Raw genomic sequence first — 15,152 nt, 5'->3', positions numbered from 1 at the left:
GACCCCTGATAAATTAGCCATTTACTCACTCAGGACTGCGTGAGAAGAAAAATGGCAATCCCATTTGTGTGGCTGCACATTTGTAGATTATGTCTCACGCAACTTAATGCTGCATTTTAGCAGTACTGTATGTCTGTAATGCTGTGCAATGGTGCTAAGAAGGGATATGGTGCTGTACCATAATAGTATGTGAGTACATGTTTGCATGTACAAGCTTGTTGGTCACATGCTTTGTGATCACCTTGATTTGCAAACTTAGTGCCAGCCTGTTATTGTAGCAGTTCAAAGCCAATGTCACTAAGCAGTTTGAGTAGAATAACCAGTGTGCTAATTGTGCCTAGTTAGAGCAACATAAAGCATCATTACCATTTTGTGCAATACTGCTCATTACTGTACAACTATAGAACACAGGAATTTCAGTAAAATTCTGTAGACTTGGAACCTCACTGATTTAAGAAAGGAGTCCTGCCTGGTAAAATACCTTAGCAAGAACAACACACTCTATGGTGTATGCCCGTGATGGTTAGGCAGATGTTATGCCGCATGTGTAATTGGGAACCAGCAGTACCTGTCATGGCACTGCACCATCTGCTTGTCACTGGGGGGTGGAGGTGAGGTAACTGTGTACAATCGAAATCTTGTGAAGGACATGCGACAAAGAATATGAGGTTCTAGATCCATATATTGAGGTATAGCTACAATATTTAAATGTGGAGAAAGGCTATTTGTAATTAAAGCTGATATGTAGGTGCCTGGGGGGCATAGATATGGCCATCATGCAGGAGGGCTCACACACACACACACACACACACACACACACACACACACACACACACACACACACACACACACACACACACACACACACATAGACTGCCAAATGTTGCTGAAAGTGTGCCTGTACTGAATTGGCCATCCAAGGGATGCATCTCCTGGAAGAGGCCAATACCAAGGAATATGAATTGCTACCGAGTGCCCTTTTGTATACATAGTAGAAAAGCGTTATCAAGACCAGATGTGTTATAGACAGGTAAAGAATACGAATAATGCAGGTGGCCTTAAGAGGCTGTTCCTTAAACATGGGGCAGTGGTGTGGAAGTTGGAGCTGGGGTGGCAGCAATTACCACTGTGTCATTTTGAAAAGCACAAGATTAATGATATTCATTGTAGTACAGTGCATGTCTTATGTGTAGAATAGTCCAAGGAACACCTGCTTATATGTGTCCTTCCAGGTATCTCTCATCTGCAATAGTAACAACCTGCATGTTACAGTATGTTTGTCAATGAATGCCATTTTATTTATTTATTTATTTGGCATTTGTTTACCAGGAAAATCTAAATGGGTAAATGTCTATTTTCAGTGGAGGCCTGGGGAGAAATGCTCCAATGAACATATTATTAAAACAGATTAAATTACAATATTAGGTTCAGACAATATCAGAGATATACAATTAGTGGATACATTAAATGAAAAGAGCTATAATAGGAGACTCTGAGTACAAGAAACAATATGGTAGGGCAGTCAATATGCAAGAAAGAAAAGACAACTAGTACAGTATCAGAGAGCTGTGCTTTGTGGTTGCAACCGAAGAAGCAATAGAGTTAGGACACACTGAATACATGATACTTTAGAAATGTGTGATATATATGACTTAGGATAATGCATGACAAATAATTAAATAAAGTTGTGAAACATTAGAGACAGAGGTTTCCGGGCATATGTATATGGGGACAGAATAGTGTCTTGGGTGTTCCTGGTTTCGCATTGTCCACTGGTATTGTATTTTCTATGAGTAATGTTCATTTGATGGAGATGGTGCTGTTCAGAAATCTTTTTTTCTGCATCTGGTTGCACTGGAAATTATACCTTCCACCTTATGAGCTGGTTGTATTCCTGGATCTTTTCCCAAACCTTTATCATTTCTCTGACTGACCTAGAACCTGGCCTCTGCCCCCAACTCAGAATCCTGTTTCATTTCAGACTCATCTTAACCAAATCACTTGCATCACTTCTTCCTAAGCTTTTTGACATATATCCTCATAAATCCATATAGACAAGATTTGCAGCTAGCATTCTTTAAGTTGTACTTAATACTTTTCATAATGTCTTCACCAAGGGCATTATCTATCTACTTATATTTCTATCTATAGGATTCAGATGCATTTGCTGAGTCACAAATCATTGAAAAAAATTATTTTGAACCTATTTCACTGAAAACACATTTCATTGAATTACAGTTCATAGAAAACTGTCAAAGTCTATAGACAGGCACTTCTTGTGTGGTTTGTGTTTATACAGTTAACCATGATTCACTGTCTGTGTCATATTTCTTTCTTCATGATTGAACAATCATGGAGTTAGTGTATTTAAATAAGGGGGTGTAGAGTCAAAGCCACCCACAGTAGGGATGCAAGGGGCCTTTCACCTGGAAAAAAAACTTTTCATGTACATTTGTTCTATATGAAGTTTTCTTTGAAATGTAATTCTGTAAAATTACTTTTCAGTGAAATTAATTTATTTAATGATTTCTGATTTAGTGAGATGACATTGATCAAGTTAACAGAAAATAATTGACTTTAATAATTGGTTTTGATTTTGGTGGCATTAAAATGGGGTACAACATCTGTCTGCCTGGGAGAATATGGTTGTCAGACCATGCTGCTTTGGCATCAGTGGTCTGCACCTGTCCCACTTAGGCTTTTGCTTATTGGCTAAACATTGTTTACCTCATAGTGATGTTTTTAGGCATTGTCAACTCGATAAACCTTCTGACATAGCAAAACCAGCACCAAAAAATCTAAAGGTGTTATTGTTCATTGTGAGGAGCGTTAACAAGAAACTTCACACCTTCAAGTTCTCATCACCCTGAGGAATATAGACATCTGTGCTGTTCCTGAGACATGGTTTAAAGCCACAGGGAGCACCCAAGATGTGCAGGGTTATAATGCTTCCCACACATTTAGCCCAGCTACTGCATAGGAAGGAAGCAGAGGTAGAGATGTCTAAATTTACATCAAAAACAATCTCACTTCAAGACTAGTCAAACTGTTTGATGTGTTTGAGCTTCTCCATGTCTAAATTACCATAGACAAAGTCCCACACTATATCTGTGCAAGCTATAGGTCCCCCTCTATGATTTAGGAAACCCATAGCTCTTAACTAAATGAACTGGAGACACTCCCCATTCAGCCCAACACCATATTCATGAGTGATTTTAACTGTCCCACCATAAATTGGGAATCATACACAACCCCAAATATACAGGGCTAGAGATTCTAGTATTATGTAAACACAAACAATCTGAACCAGATAGTTTGTTTGCTCACAAGGGGTACAGACATCCTTTAGTGGTCCTCAGAAACATGGGAGAATGATGCCGCCCCATGTAATGTCCTCATTGGTCAGGTCAACCCATAAAACTGTTTCCTTTTAAATTGAAAAATAAGCCAGAAAATCATTCTGTGTTGCACAAAATATAAGCAAGGGTATGGCATCTAGGTCCAAGGATGTCATTATTCTGCTGTACTCGGCCATCACTAGACCAGTCAATGAGTACAACACCCCCCTCATATGTACTTGACCAGGTATATGCAATAGCTGGAGCATCAACAGAGGTTCCCCACAAAAGGAATACAGAACATAAACAACATGTTCTATGCAGAGCGCCTTAATGCCCTATTCCTGTATTTGGTGTTCTACAGGCAGCTGGGAAGCAATCTATGTCTAATCTACAAAAATTCTCTTATTTCACTCTAATGAACCTGATGCATATCCACAAAACATCAGCATTAGAATTATCAAATCTAGGGACCTAGACCTCACTTGCAGCATAAATAGGACATGCTGGATGGACAGGTATGTATCTCAGAGACTACCCCTTGTCTGGAACAGGCTTCCCATCCATTTCAAGCAAAGTTCTTCCCTAACTCAGTTCAAGCTTAACTTAGACTAGTGGATGATGAACCGGAAATTTACACTGGTCTGGCAACTTCATCTGTAGTAGATAGTGGCAGCCTGTAAATGCTTGGCCACCCATGCCCAAGTCTATATTTACCCCATTAACAACTCTAGGATACCAATACTTGCCAGATACATTTGGAAAGCATGGCGAGGCTTAAAAATCCTTCCACTGAGCTGTTAGCCTAGTAACCATCTATGAACTTGTGCTACCTCATATTCAAGCTTTTTAAATACATGACATCTTTTCCTAGGGCTTATTACAATAAAATGAAGATTTGTTGTCCAAAAGACTGTAATTTTTTTTTTTTTTTTACATATTTTCTTTACTAGTCAAGAGGAAGTCATCACATCATCTCTGACTACATACTTATCAGCAAAATGAATGTGATATCTTTTCTAACTGAATCTCTTATGATGAGAAAAGGAAGGATTAGGGTTACCACCTGTCCCACTTTGCGAGGGACAGTCCCTCTTTGGGCAGTTATGTCCTGACAAAAAATTGTAAAAATGGCAAATGTCCTGAGATTTCAGGACAAAATTATTTCCTATATTTTATGTAATAGTTGCATAAAACAGTTATTATGTATCTATCTATTTTATGTATCTAAAATACCTAAATGTTATAAGAAACAGAATAAGCAACTAAAATGCTACAAGAATAAGCTTTTATTTAGGCAAAAAAGTTAAGTTTTATCCTTTGTACAGACCGTGGGTATGTGTCGGCCTGTAAAATCTGATGTTTGTAACAAAAATGTCCCACTTTGGCCATTTGAAAAGGTGGAAACCCTAGGAAGGATCGTCACAAAAGATAAGGGTAAGTTTCAGTGTTAACCATTGCCTTTTGTGTCAGCATAATGCAGACTAGCTGCAAAGAATGGAATTTATATTCAGTAATATCACGCCGATTAAGCAAAGTAAAAAAAACTCATGACTTGGTAACACTCAGGAATCATCAAGGAAGCAAGATGGCTGTTATTTTTTTATGGTTTAAGCTCTTTGTAACAATTAGTAGAAATTGTTTGATATTTGTAAAAACACACTCAGCCACCTGTAATGTATGAAAGCTATTCTCCACTATAAATAATAATGATTAATGATTAAAAATTATATTCTTTTCTGCAAATTGCTAATGGTGCCAAGGCCTTTGACACCATTTCTACTCAGGAATCATAGATAGACTCACTGAACTAGGCATAAACCCGTATGTCATAAGTTGGGTTGCCAACTGGCTCACTGATAGAACCCACACTGTGAAAGTAGCGGACTCCAATTCTGACTACCGACCAGTTGCAAGTGGTGCCCACAGGGATCGGTCCTAGGTCCTCTCCTGTTTGGCATCTACTTCTCTGAAGTTCAACCAACACAAAGGGACTCTGGCTGACCAAGTTCACAGATGATTGCAAACTGGGAGCCATTACTGATTCTCCAACTGATGTAGACATTCTACAAAAAGGCCCCACTAACACAAATGACTGGTGCCAGAACCATGGCCTTAAGCTCATTGCCAAAAAGTGCATTGTCATTACCTTTGGGAAAAATTCGGTGCCCATGAACTGCCACGTAGGTGACAGTCCACTAAACACCGAAGTTGTGATAAGAGACCTGGGAACACAGGTTGACAGCAACCTCTCCTTTGATAACCACATTGCCACTGTAGTCAGAAAGTCCTTCTGTGTGGCACATCTCATTACAAAAGGTTTCTCATCCGGGAAGAAAGAGGTCATAATCCCTATCTACTCATCCCTCATTAGACCTATTATAGAATACAATCCCTCATTTGGTATGTACCTCACTAGACATCTACAACAACTGGAAAGGCCACAAAAATACCTCACTAAGAGGATCTCAGGCCTTAGACACATGCCCTATATGGACAGACACAAAAAACTCCAGCAATACTCTGCCTCTTATCGCCTACTTAGAGGCGATCTCTGCTTGACCTACAAAGCCATTTCTGGCCCAGAGCTGCTAGATATCCTACACCTAAAGAAATCCCAATCCCTCCATGCCACACGCTCCAGGGACCTAAACCTCATTACTACAATAAACAGAACATGCTGGAGGGACAGGTTCCTAACCCAGAGACTTCCCATGCTCTGGAACAAACTTCCCATTCACGTCAAGCAGAGTACTTCATTGGCCCTCTTTAAGAGAAATCTTGACGAGTGGATGGGCAATAGGAAGTTCACCCCGGTAATCATTTCAGTGCCCTTGCTTGATGGGGGCACTGGGAACTAACTTTGGGCAGCCTGATGCCAGGGAATCTTCTTGGGCTAGGCTTATATAGGCTCCAGGGGTGTTAGCCTAGTGCACACCTATGAACCTATAAGTTATTTCTGAATAATGCTGATGATCGATGTCAGCCTTTTTGATAAGTACACTGTCATTTATCATGACACAGCTGCTATATATATGTAGAATGGATTAGTGTATATGATTTTTTTTTAAAGAAGTATTCACATTTGTAGAAGAAAGGTAAGCATAGTTCTGGAATAATCAAGCAACCAATGTATTTCCCACTGTGCCATGGAGGGGTACAGGGAAAAATAAATATAGTTTTCTTCAGTGACATCCTTACAATGTGATTAAGAACAATTAGTATTACAGGAGCTGACATGGGTCAAACAGTATACACTGTGGCACTTGGTGACAGAGGTGCTAAAATGTGTGGACTAGGAAAATTATCAATGAAAGAAAAAGGTGTAGTTGGATGATATATTCCTGTATTTCAGCTGAATATGACCAGACTGCACTGTGACTCCTAGAAACAGAAAAAGGAAGAAGGAGAAATTTTTATCAGTATCAGATATAAGACAAATCTTGATGTATGTGGATAGTTTTAAATGTCATTAGTTTCTCCTGGGTGAAAACTAGCTACTTTGAAAGAGGTATTTTGTTGTTAGCAAACACTGAGATTCATTAAGTTCAGGTAATTCTAAAGCAACATAAGGAATTCTGTAGTCCTTTAAATACAAATACTGTGTTTATTGTGAATAGCTTTTTAAGGGTGTGTTTTACAAGAGAAGTAAATGGTCTCTTCTTCTATGTTAAAGGGAAGATTAGGGAATGTTGGGTTTGGAATGGTATTTTTAATGTGCAGTGTCTTGCATATTCAGTGATTATACTCAGGAGATACATAATTTGAGAAAAAAGATTCCAGGGTACTTGCAATTTAGACATACACCCATTTCCTGTTGATTAACACAAGCTGTATTTTTTTTTTTTTTTTTTATAATTATGAACTTGAGATACTTGTTTAATTCGGCCACATATTCAGACATTCCGTAAGCTTTCTAGTACAAGCCATTTAAGCCACTAACTTGTTTCTCTCCCGTTTCACTAGACTTTATGCTTAGCAGTTGCATGTATGTCTTTTCTCTGAGTTTTTTTTCAAGATAGGAGGTTATGCCTCTCAACTGTCCAGATTCTTGCCTCATATCTTTGGTCTGTACCTCACAAAATGTGTGTGTTTTTTTTCTGGCAAATCATTGAGGATTGAAGTAATTAAATAATGATATAATGTAAGTTTCAGGCTTCATAAACTTCAGAAAATGTATGTTAACACAAAACCTGCTATTCTAGCAACTTAGTAAGTTTATATGTATATATATATATATATATATATATATATATATATATATATATATATATATATACACACACACACACTTTTAAAATCTTTCTCTATTTTGGGGCCTTTAACCCCCCCCCCCATTATTTTAGGTTTTGTCTAGATTTTTTTGTAGTAAGATCTTGATAGGTATGCAGGACATTTCATCTGAACCTATGAAATATGTGAAAAAATAAGAAGGCAGAGAAAAGGACAGCTGCAGAATGATGACTGCACCAATCTGGTAATGGCAGACCTTTGTTTTTCTTCTGGCAGCACTTACATGCATGCATGCATGTATGTAAGTATGTATGTGTGTCTCATGTATTTAAGTATTGCTTACTCTTCTATTTACTATTGCCATTATTAGCTGAACATGCCTTTTGCCACAAACTGTTGCACAGTGCCACAAACGTTAAGTGCCATCTTGCTCATGTAAAAGTAACCAAGCTGTGATATTTCTAGGTTACTCTGCTAGGGTAATAGAAATTACTTCCTATGAAGAATTACTGCTGAGCTATGAGAATATACTTCCCCTCGGCCTGAACGAGCTTCATTTGAATGAGATACTAAGATAAGTTTTTTCATTGTTGATGGTTCTCTGGATGGATGGTACAAAACCTGCAAGATACTATAAACTTCTCATTTGTTTAGCCCAACTCAGTTTGCATCAATTAACAACCACACTAGAGGCAATAATATTGTTGTACCCACTTTTCCATCCAAGGTAAAACTGGTTGTGTGCTATATTGTCTGACACTCCTATCTAACTGTAGTAAACATGTGTCACTATAACAGTACTAATGTTAAGCACCCGGTGGACAATTTGGAAGTATTATACTGTTACTTGATAACATGAAATGTCTGCTCTTACTCTGCATAACTATCGTATGATTGTATGTCAAGGCTATCTTTTTAATCTGACTTTTTTTTTGTTTGTGTTTTTCTACAGCTGATTTTGGCATTGCAGCACAAATCACAGCTACTTTGTGTAAAAGAATGTCTTTCATAGGAACACCATATTGGTAAAGTATACAAACTGATGTGACTTTTAAAAAGTTTATTGTATTTACGTCTTTTTATTAAAATCATGTTTCTAGTCTGTCTTCTGCATTTCTTTCCTTTGTCTTCTTTTCCTTTTCTTTTCTGCTATACACTTTGATTTCCATCCATTTTACCTTTCATTGACCCTTTACCATCCTTTGTTCTGTTCCTGTCTGTTTTTTTTCTGTCTCCCCAGTCTCTTTCTCTCATATTCACTTTCACTTTATTTTCTCTTTAGCAAACGTTTTTTTCTTTTAGAGTGTTAGTCTTGAGTTCTTCTATTTTTGTCTTTCCTTCAAGATAGTTTTTAACAAATTTCAGTGATGCACTTAAATTACTGCTTCAGAAATCCTCAGGACATAGAACGATATTCATGTTCAGTGGTGAGGAAGTCCTATGTGGCGCAACTTAATAAGCAAAGGTATAGCATCCAGATCCAAGAAAATTATAGTCCTACTGTACGTGGGCCTCCTTAGACAAATAACTGAGTACAATGCACCAAACACAGGGTATGAACAACCAGTCCCTTTACTCTGTCTCCTACTGATTATTAAGGGGTGATCTATGCCCAAACTACAATGCACTCATAAATCCAGCCCTGATGGAAACAGCATGAGGATCACCCAGTCTATGGATACCATAACCTAAGCACTTCATAAACTTGAAGTAGAGCTCATCCTCAACGAGGTTATATTACCACATACCTAGAAAATCCAGATATGCAATATGTATGCAAATAACCCACTAACCAATGGTATGCAGTTTAGAAAGCAATGAACTACCATATCTATATGTATAAACACACACACACATATACATGTGTATATGTGTATATATATGTATATATATATATATATATATATATATATATATATATATATATATATATATATATATATATATTATTGGATCTACTTTAAAGCATTGAAATTTCACTTACTAGAAATTCATAAGGTTGAGACAAGGACAGTGAAACTTCAGAAAGCTGAACTCCTGAAACATCGCAGTTTCACTCTGGGAAACTAACCAATGGGCCACCATGGTGAGCTTTGCCCTGTTCTCCACTGTAATGCGATCTCGGAGTTAGTATATTTAGTTAGGGGGGAGTGGCGCAGCCCCCCACATGGGGGTGGGGGGATCGAAGACCCCCATGTCGGTGGCTTTACTTTGCTTCTATTTGTATTGCCATCATTGGTGACCCAATTCCCAGAGTGAAAATTGACAATCTGGGAGCTTGGCATTTTGAAGTTTCAGCGTTGCCGTCTCGCTGATTTGAAAGTCGACATTCCGATAAGCAGGCTGATGTTTTAAAGTCGACCCATATGTATATATGGGTCTACTACTGGAGATCAAAATTACACTATTTCAAAATCCGGTAGTTGATGCCCACTAACACGAAAGTGCACTTCACTGAAACTGCACTTTTGTGAACACCACTAGAACAAATGGGCAGTGTCCTCCACTGTAGTGCGGTAGTCATGGCCCTTAGGGTTAGGGCTTGGGTTAAGGATAGTGGATAGCCCTACTAGCTATCCACTATCCTTAACCCAAGCCCTTAACCCTAAGGTCCGTAACCATTCGCTCAAGTAGTGTTCGCAAAAGTGCACTTTTGGTGAAGTGCACTGCGTGTGAGCATCTACCAGATTTCTAAATAGCGTAATTGCGATCTCGAGTAGACCATATATATATATAAATATATATATATATATATATATATATATATATATATATATATATATATATATATATATAATATATACAGTGGATATAAAAAGTGTACACACCCCTGTTAAAATGCCAGGTTATTGTGATATAAAAAAATGAGACCACAATAAATCATTTCAAAACTTTTCCCACCTTTAATGTGATCTATAATCTGTACAATTCAATTGATAAACAAATCTGTTAGGGAAAAAAATATAAAAAATAAAAAAACATACAATACGCTGGTTGCATAAGTGTGCACACCTTTAAACTAATACTTTGCTGCGTATGCACACCCTTAAACTAATATTTTGTTGAATCACCTTTTGATTTAATTACAGCATTCAGTCTTCTTGGGTACAAACCTGCCATCAATTAAAGAGACTCAGATTAACCCCAAATAAAGTTCAGCTGGATTTTCCTGACATTTACTCAGTTGCTTACTACAGCAAAAGCCATGGTTCGCAGAGAGCTTACAAAGCATCAAAGGGATCTCATTGTTGAAAGGTATCAGTCAAGAGAAGGGTACAAAAAAAATTCCACAGCATTGGGTATACCATGAAACACAGTGAAGACAGTACCTGCCATGAATTAAAGAGACTGATTAACCCCAAATAAACTTCAGCTGTCCTAGTAGGATTTTCCTGACATTTACTCAGTTGCCTACTACAGCAAAAGCCATGGTTTGCAGAGAGCTTACAAAGCATCAAAGGGATCTCATTGTTGAAAGGTATCAGTCAGGAGAAGGGTACAAAAACATTTCCACAACATGGGATATACCATGGAACACAGTGAAGACGGTCATCAAAAAGTGGAGAAAATATGGGACAACAGTAACGTTGCAAAGAACTGGGCATCCCTCCAAAATTGGTGAAAAGAGAAGACAGAAACTGGTCAGGGAGGCTGCCAAGAGACATACAGCAACACTGAAGGAGCTGCAGGAATTTCTGGCAAGTACTGGTTGTGTACTACATGTGACAACAATCTCCCGTATTCGCCATATGTCTGGACTATGGGGTAGGGTTGCAAGACGGAAGACTTTTTTTTACACAGGAAAACATCCAGGCCCAGCTAAAATTTGCAAAACAATACACCAAGTCTTCCAAAAGCATGTGGGAAAATGTGTTATGGTCTGATGAGACCAAGGTTGAACATTTTGGCCACAATTCCAAAAGGTAAGTTTGGCGCAAAAACAACACTTTGCATCACGAAAAGAACACCACCCCCACGGTGAAACATGGTGGTGGGAGTATCATGCTTTGGGGTTGCTTTTCTTCAGCTGGAATTGGGACTTTAGTCAAGGTGGAAGGAATTACAAACAGTTCCAAATACCAGTCACTTTTGGCCCCAAACCGTCAGGCATCTGCTAGAAAGCTGAAGATGAAGAGGAATTTCACCTTTCAACACGACAGTGACCCCAAGCATACATCCAAATCAAAAAAAGAATGGCTTCACTAGAAGAAAATTAAAGTTTTGGAATGGCCCAGCCAGATCCCAGACCTAAATCCAATAGAAAATCTGTGGGGTGACCTGAAGAGGGCTGTGCAGAAGAGATGCCCTCACAATCTGACAGATTTGGAGCACTTTTGCAAAGAAGAGTGGGCAAATATTGCCAAGTCAAGATGTGCCATGCAGATAGACTCCTACCCAAGAAGACTGAATGCTGCAATTAAATCAAAAGGTGCTTCAACAAAGTATTAGTTTAAGGGTGTGCACACACAACAAAGTATTAGTTTAAGGGTGTGCACACTTATGCAACCAGCGTATTGTACATTTTTTATTTTTTATATTTTTTCCCCTAACAGATTTGTTTGTTTTTCAATTGAAATGTACAGGTTATAGCTCACATTAAAGGTGGGAAAAGTTTTGAAATTATTTATTTTGGTCTCTTTTTTTTATATCACAAAAACCTGGCATTTTAACAGGGGTGTGTACACTTTTCATATTGTGTGTGTGTGTGTGTGTGTGTGTGTGTGTGTGTGTGTGTGTGTGTGTGTGTGTGTGTGTGTGTGTGTGTGTGTGTATATACTGTATATGTCTGTGTGTGTGAACATTTGTTGTTTTTTTTTAACAGTAGGCAGTTAACCAGCATGTTTTTGGAAAGTAGGGAAAAGTGAAGAAAGCAGAGAAATCCCACTCAGGCATGGGGATATTGATGCACACAGACAACAACTTTACTGAACCTTGCACCCTGAAACTGTGAGACAGTGATTTTAACCACTGTGCTTGACCTAAAAATCAAATTCTGTGAAGATCTGTTGTGAATCTACTGACCAGTATGAAGTATATTATAATTTGCCACATTTTAGTTCTAGTGTTATTTACATTTTAATACTTGCCTAATAATTAATAACAATAACATCTGGTAAGCAAATTCATAGGAGGCTGTATGCTGTAAAGTATATTTAATTTTAACAATGTTTTTGTCTAAGATTAATATAATTATCAGTTAACTGTGGATAAATAATTACAACTGAATCATCTCTAACAAATAACAGTGAATAATAAATAACCATATATATTGTCTAGTGGCTTTATTTAGTCTGTTTCTTACTCTGAAGGTCAATGAACTTTTTAAATGGCATTTCTTTTCAATACAATTTACACATTTTACTTATTTATTTACTTATTTTTATTTATCCTTTGTTGACCAAATTAGTCCTGCTAGGTTACTAGCCTGTTTTCAAGGGAGACCCACGGTGGCATGTTTACTACTAAGGAAATTTGGCCAGGGCATCAAGGAATTTCTTCTAATCTTTTTGATTGGTGTTGTAGGATTTTTTACATCCATCTGAGCTACAACAAACATGAGCAGATGGGGCATCAGTTTATTATCTCATCAGAAGTAAATAAGTACTAAACATCAGTACTTTTGAGATGTTTAAATGTGCCATTTGCAATTTTTGTAGGGATAAGTTAGAAGGAAATGTAATAGAAGTTGGGTCTATGAATTTTAAGATTTATTTAAAGAATTGATTCACTTGTAAGTCTAGATATGTTGTTTACATCATTTTATGTGGATTATGTATGGCTGTCTATATAGGTAGAACAACAAGAGAGTTTTATATGAGAGTTTATGAACATTTACATGCAGTAGAAAAACTTGATTTAAGTTATGCCATAGCTAAACATGTGAATAAGTGTCATAGAAATGAAATGGACAACATAATTTTTAAATTTTCTGTTATAGAATAGGTACAAGATTTTTATGAAAGGTTTGATGCAGATGATGAATTAAACTGGAAGGAATATTGCTGGCAGAATGTCTGCAATTTCCCAGGTTTAAATGATAGAGAAAATATAAAATAGTGCTGAGACGGAAGGAGTTAATTAATTGAAGAAGTCATGTTACATTTTTGGAGGCTATTTAAATGTGGTAATTGAGGTTTAGTGGTGTCTGATGAAGTTCTATGTAAAGAATGAACATGTTCACCATTTTTGTATTAAAGTAATAAAGTTTGGTTTCAAGCCCAAATTACAAACTAACGGTTGCCACCAGTCAAATACCACAATACCCTTCAAAGGAGTGTTCATTTATATTGAGTAAAATAGATATTGAAACAAATGGTAGCATGTATCCCAAGCAGTAAAGCTTTTCACAGTGGCCCTGGTATTATCACAGTAAGCATAAACACTCTCAAGTTAATAAAAATATTCACTAAATAACCAGCCACAATAAAAGGTAGTAAAACATTTAATAATAAATAAAAGGATTTAAAACATGTAAATACTGAATAAATGATTCCAGTAAACAGCAAAGTTTCACACACAGGAATTATGAAAATAATACTGTAGGAGAGATCTTACTTTAGTAAACCTCTGACTAACTAGCTGTAGTTCCTTGACTATCTGAAGATTAACTATCCCTATCTAATCTAAATAACTCAACAAGGCAATATTATGCTCTTATTTCTGCAAGGTAAGATGAGGAATTATGTCCACACCCCTGGCTGTTGTCTGTCCTCAGCGACTGAAACAACTACTCTGGAAACAACTGGACTACTGCTGAAGAGCTGTGGAAAACAATTGAATGATGATGGAACAACTAACCCAGAACCTGCTTTTGTAGCAGATTTTTTTCAAAGTAACAGGAAGCTGCTATGAGAATTCTACTCTCTCAAATCAGACTTTGAAAAGTAAACAAGCAGCTACAGTGAAGATTATATTCTCCCAGCTCTGGCACACAGTGGCATCGCATCTAGGTCAGCTGACTCTGGCATAATATACTGTCAGAATTCTCTTAAAAAAAACATGTACATTTGGTCAGCCAGAAGAACACTGACATTCAAACATCCTGCACAAATCAGAGTGATAATTAAAAGACATAAACTTATTTACAAAATTATAGGTAGTCATGCTGCCATATGAAACACAGGGCAACCCACAATCATTTACAGTCATCTACAAAACTTCAGCCAGGCATACTAGCACAGATAATATATAATATCCTCACTGTGCTATACATATATTGAATTATTTGGCATCACATGGGATATTTGTAGGTGTCTGGATAGAAGGTATGTATGAGGAGTCAATTTCCTTGTAAAGTTAGAGGCCATTGGTCACACTTTTGCAGAAAACAAACCTTCAAGTGTAAAATCATACTGCTTTAATAGAAGGTTACTGGTCAATGGGCACTGCCTTCTCATGGCAAGAGGAATGCAGAAAAATGTGATACTTCTGGGGTGACCAGCTAAACAATGAAGGAGACTAATATGCAGGGTTGTTATTTTCTGGTGAAGGAATATATTGGGGAACAAGTGTGATCTCATTGTTTATGTACTGCTAGAGGCTACACAATGAAATTTTTAGAAATGTAACAAGGGTTTTGAT

The 15,152-nt window shown here is 37.4% G+C and overlaps 1 protein-coding gene across 2 annotated transcripts in view; it reads left to right on the top strand.

The window, feature by feature from the left end:
• LOC122794052 (mitogen-activated protein kinase kinase kinase kinase 5-like) overlaps positions 1 to 15,152 on the top strand; it is a 1,947,254-nt gene that overhangs the window by 1,263,412 nt on the left and 668,690 nt on the right. For both annotated transcript variants that reach the window (XM_044062187.1, XM_044062182.1), the window contains exon 8: positions 8,524 to 8,596. In XM_044062187.1, coding sequence (XP_043918122.1) covers positions 8,524 to 8,596 — 73 coding nt within the window. The remainder of the gene's footprint in view (positions 1 to 8,523; positions 8,597 to 15,152) is intronic.

This window comes from Protopterus annectens, chromosome 1.part0, assembly GCF_019279795.1.
Source record: "Protopterus annectens isolate FY-2018-M chromosome 1.part0, PAN1.0, whole genome shotgun sequence".
Classification (NCBI taxonomy): Eukaryota; Metazoa; Chordata; order Ceratodontiformes; family Protopteridae; genus Protopterus; species Protopterus annectens.
Note: the sequence above shows the minus strand (reverse complement) of the source record. Positions and strands in the feature narration are given on the sequence as shown.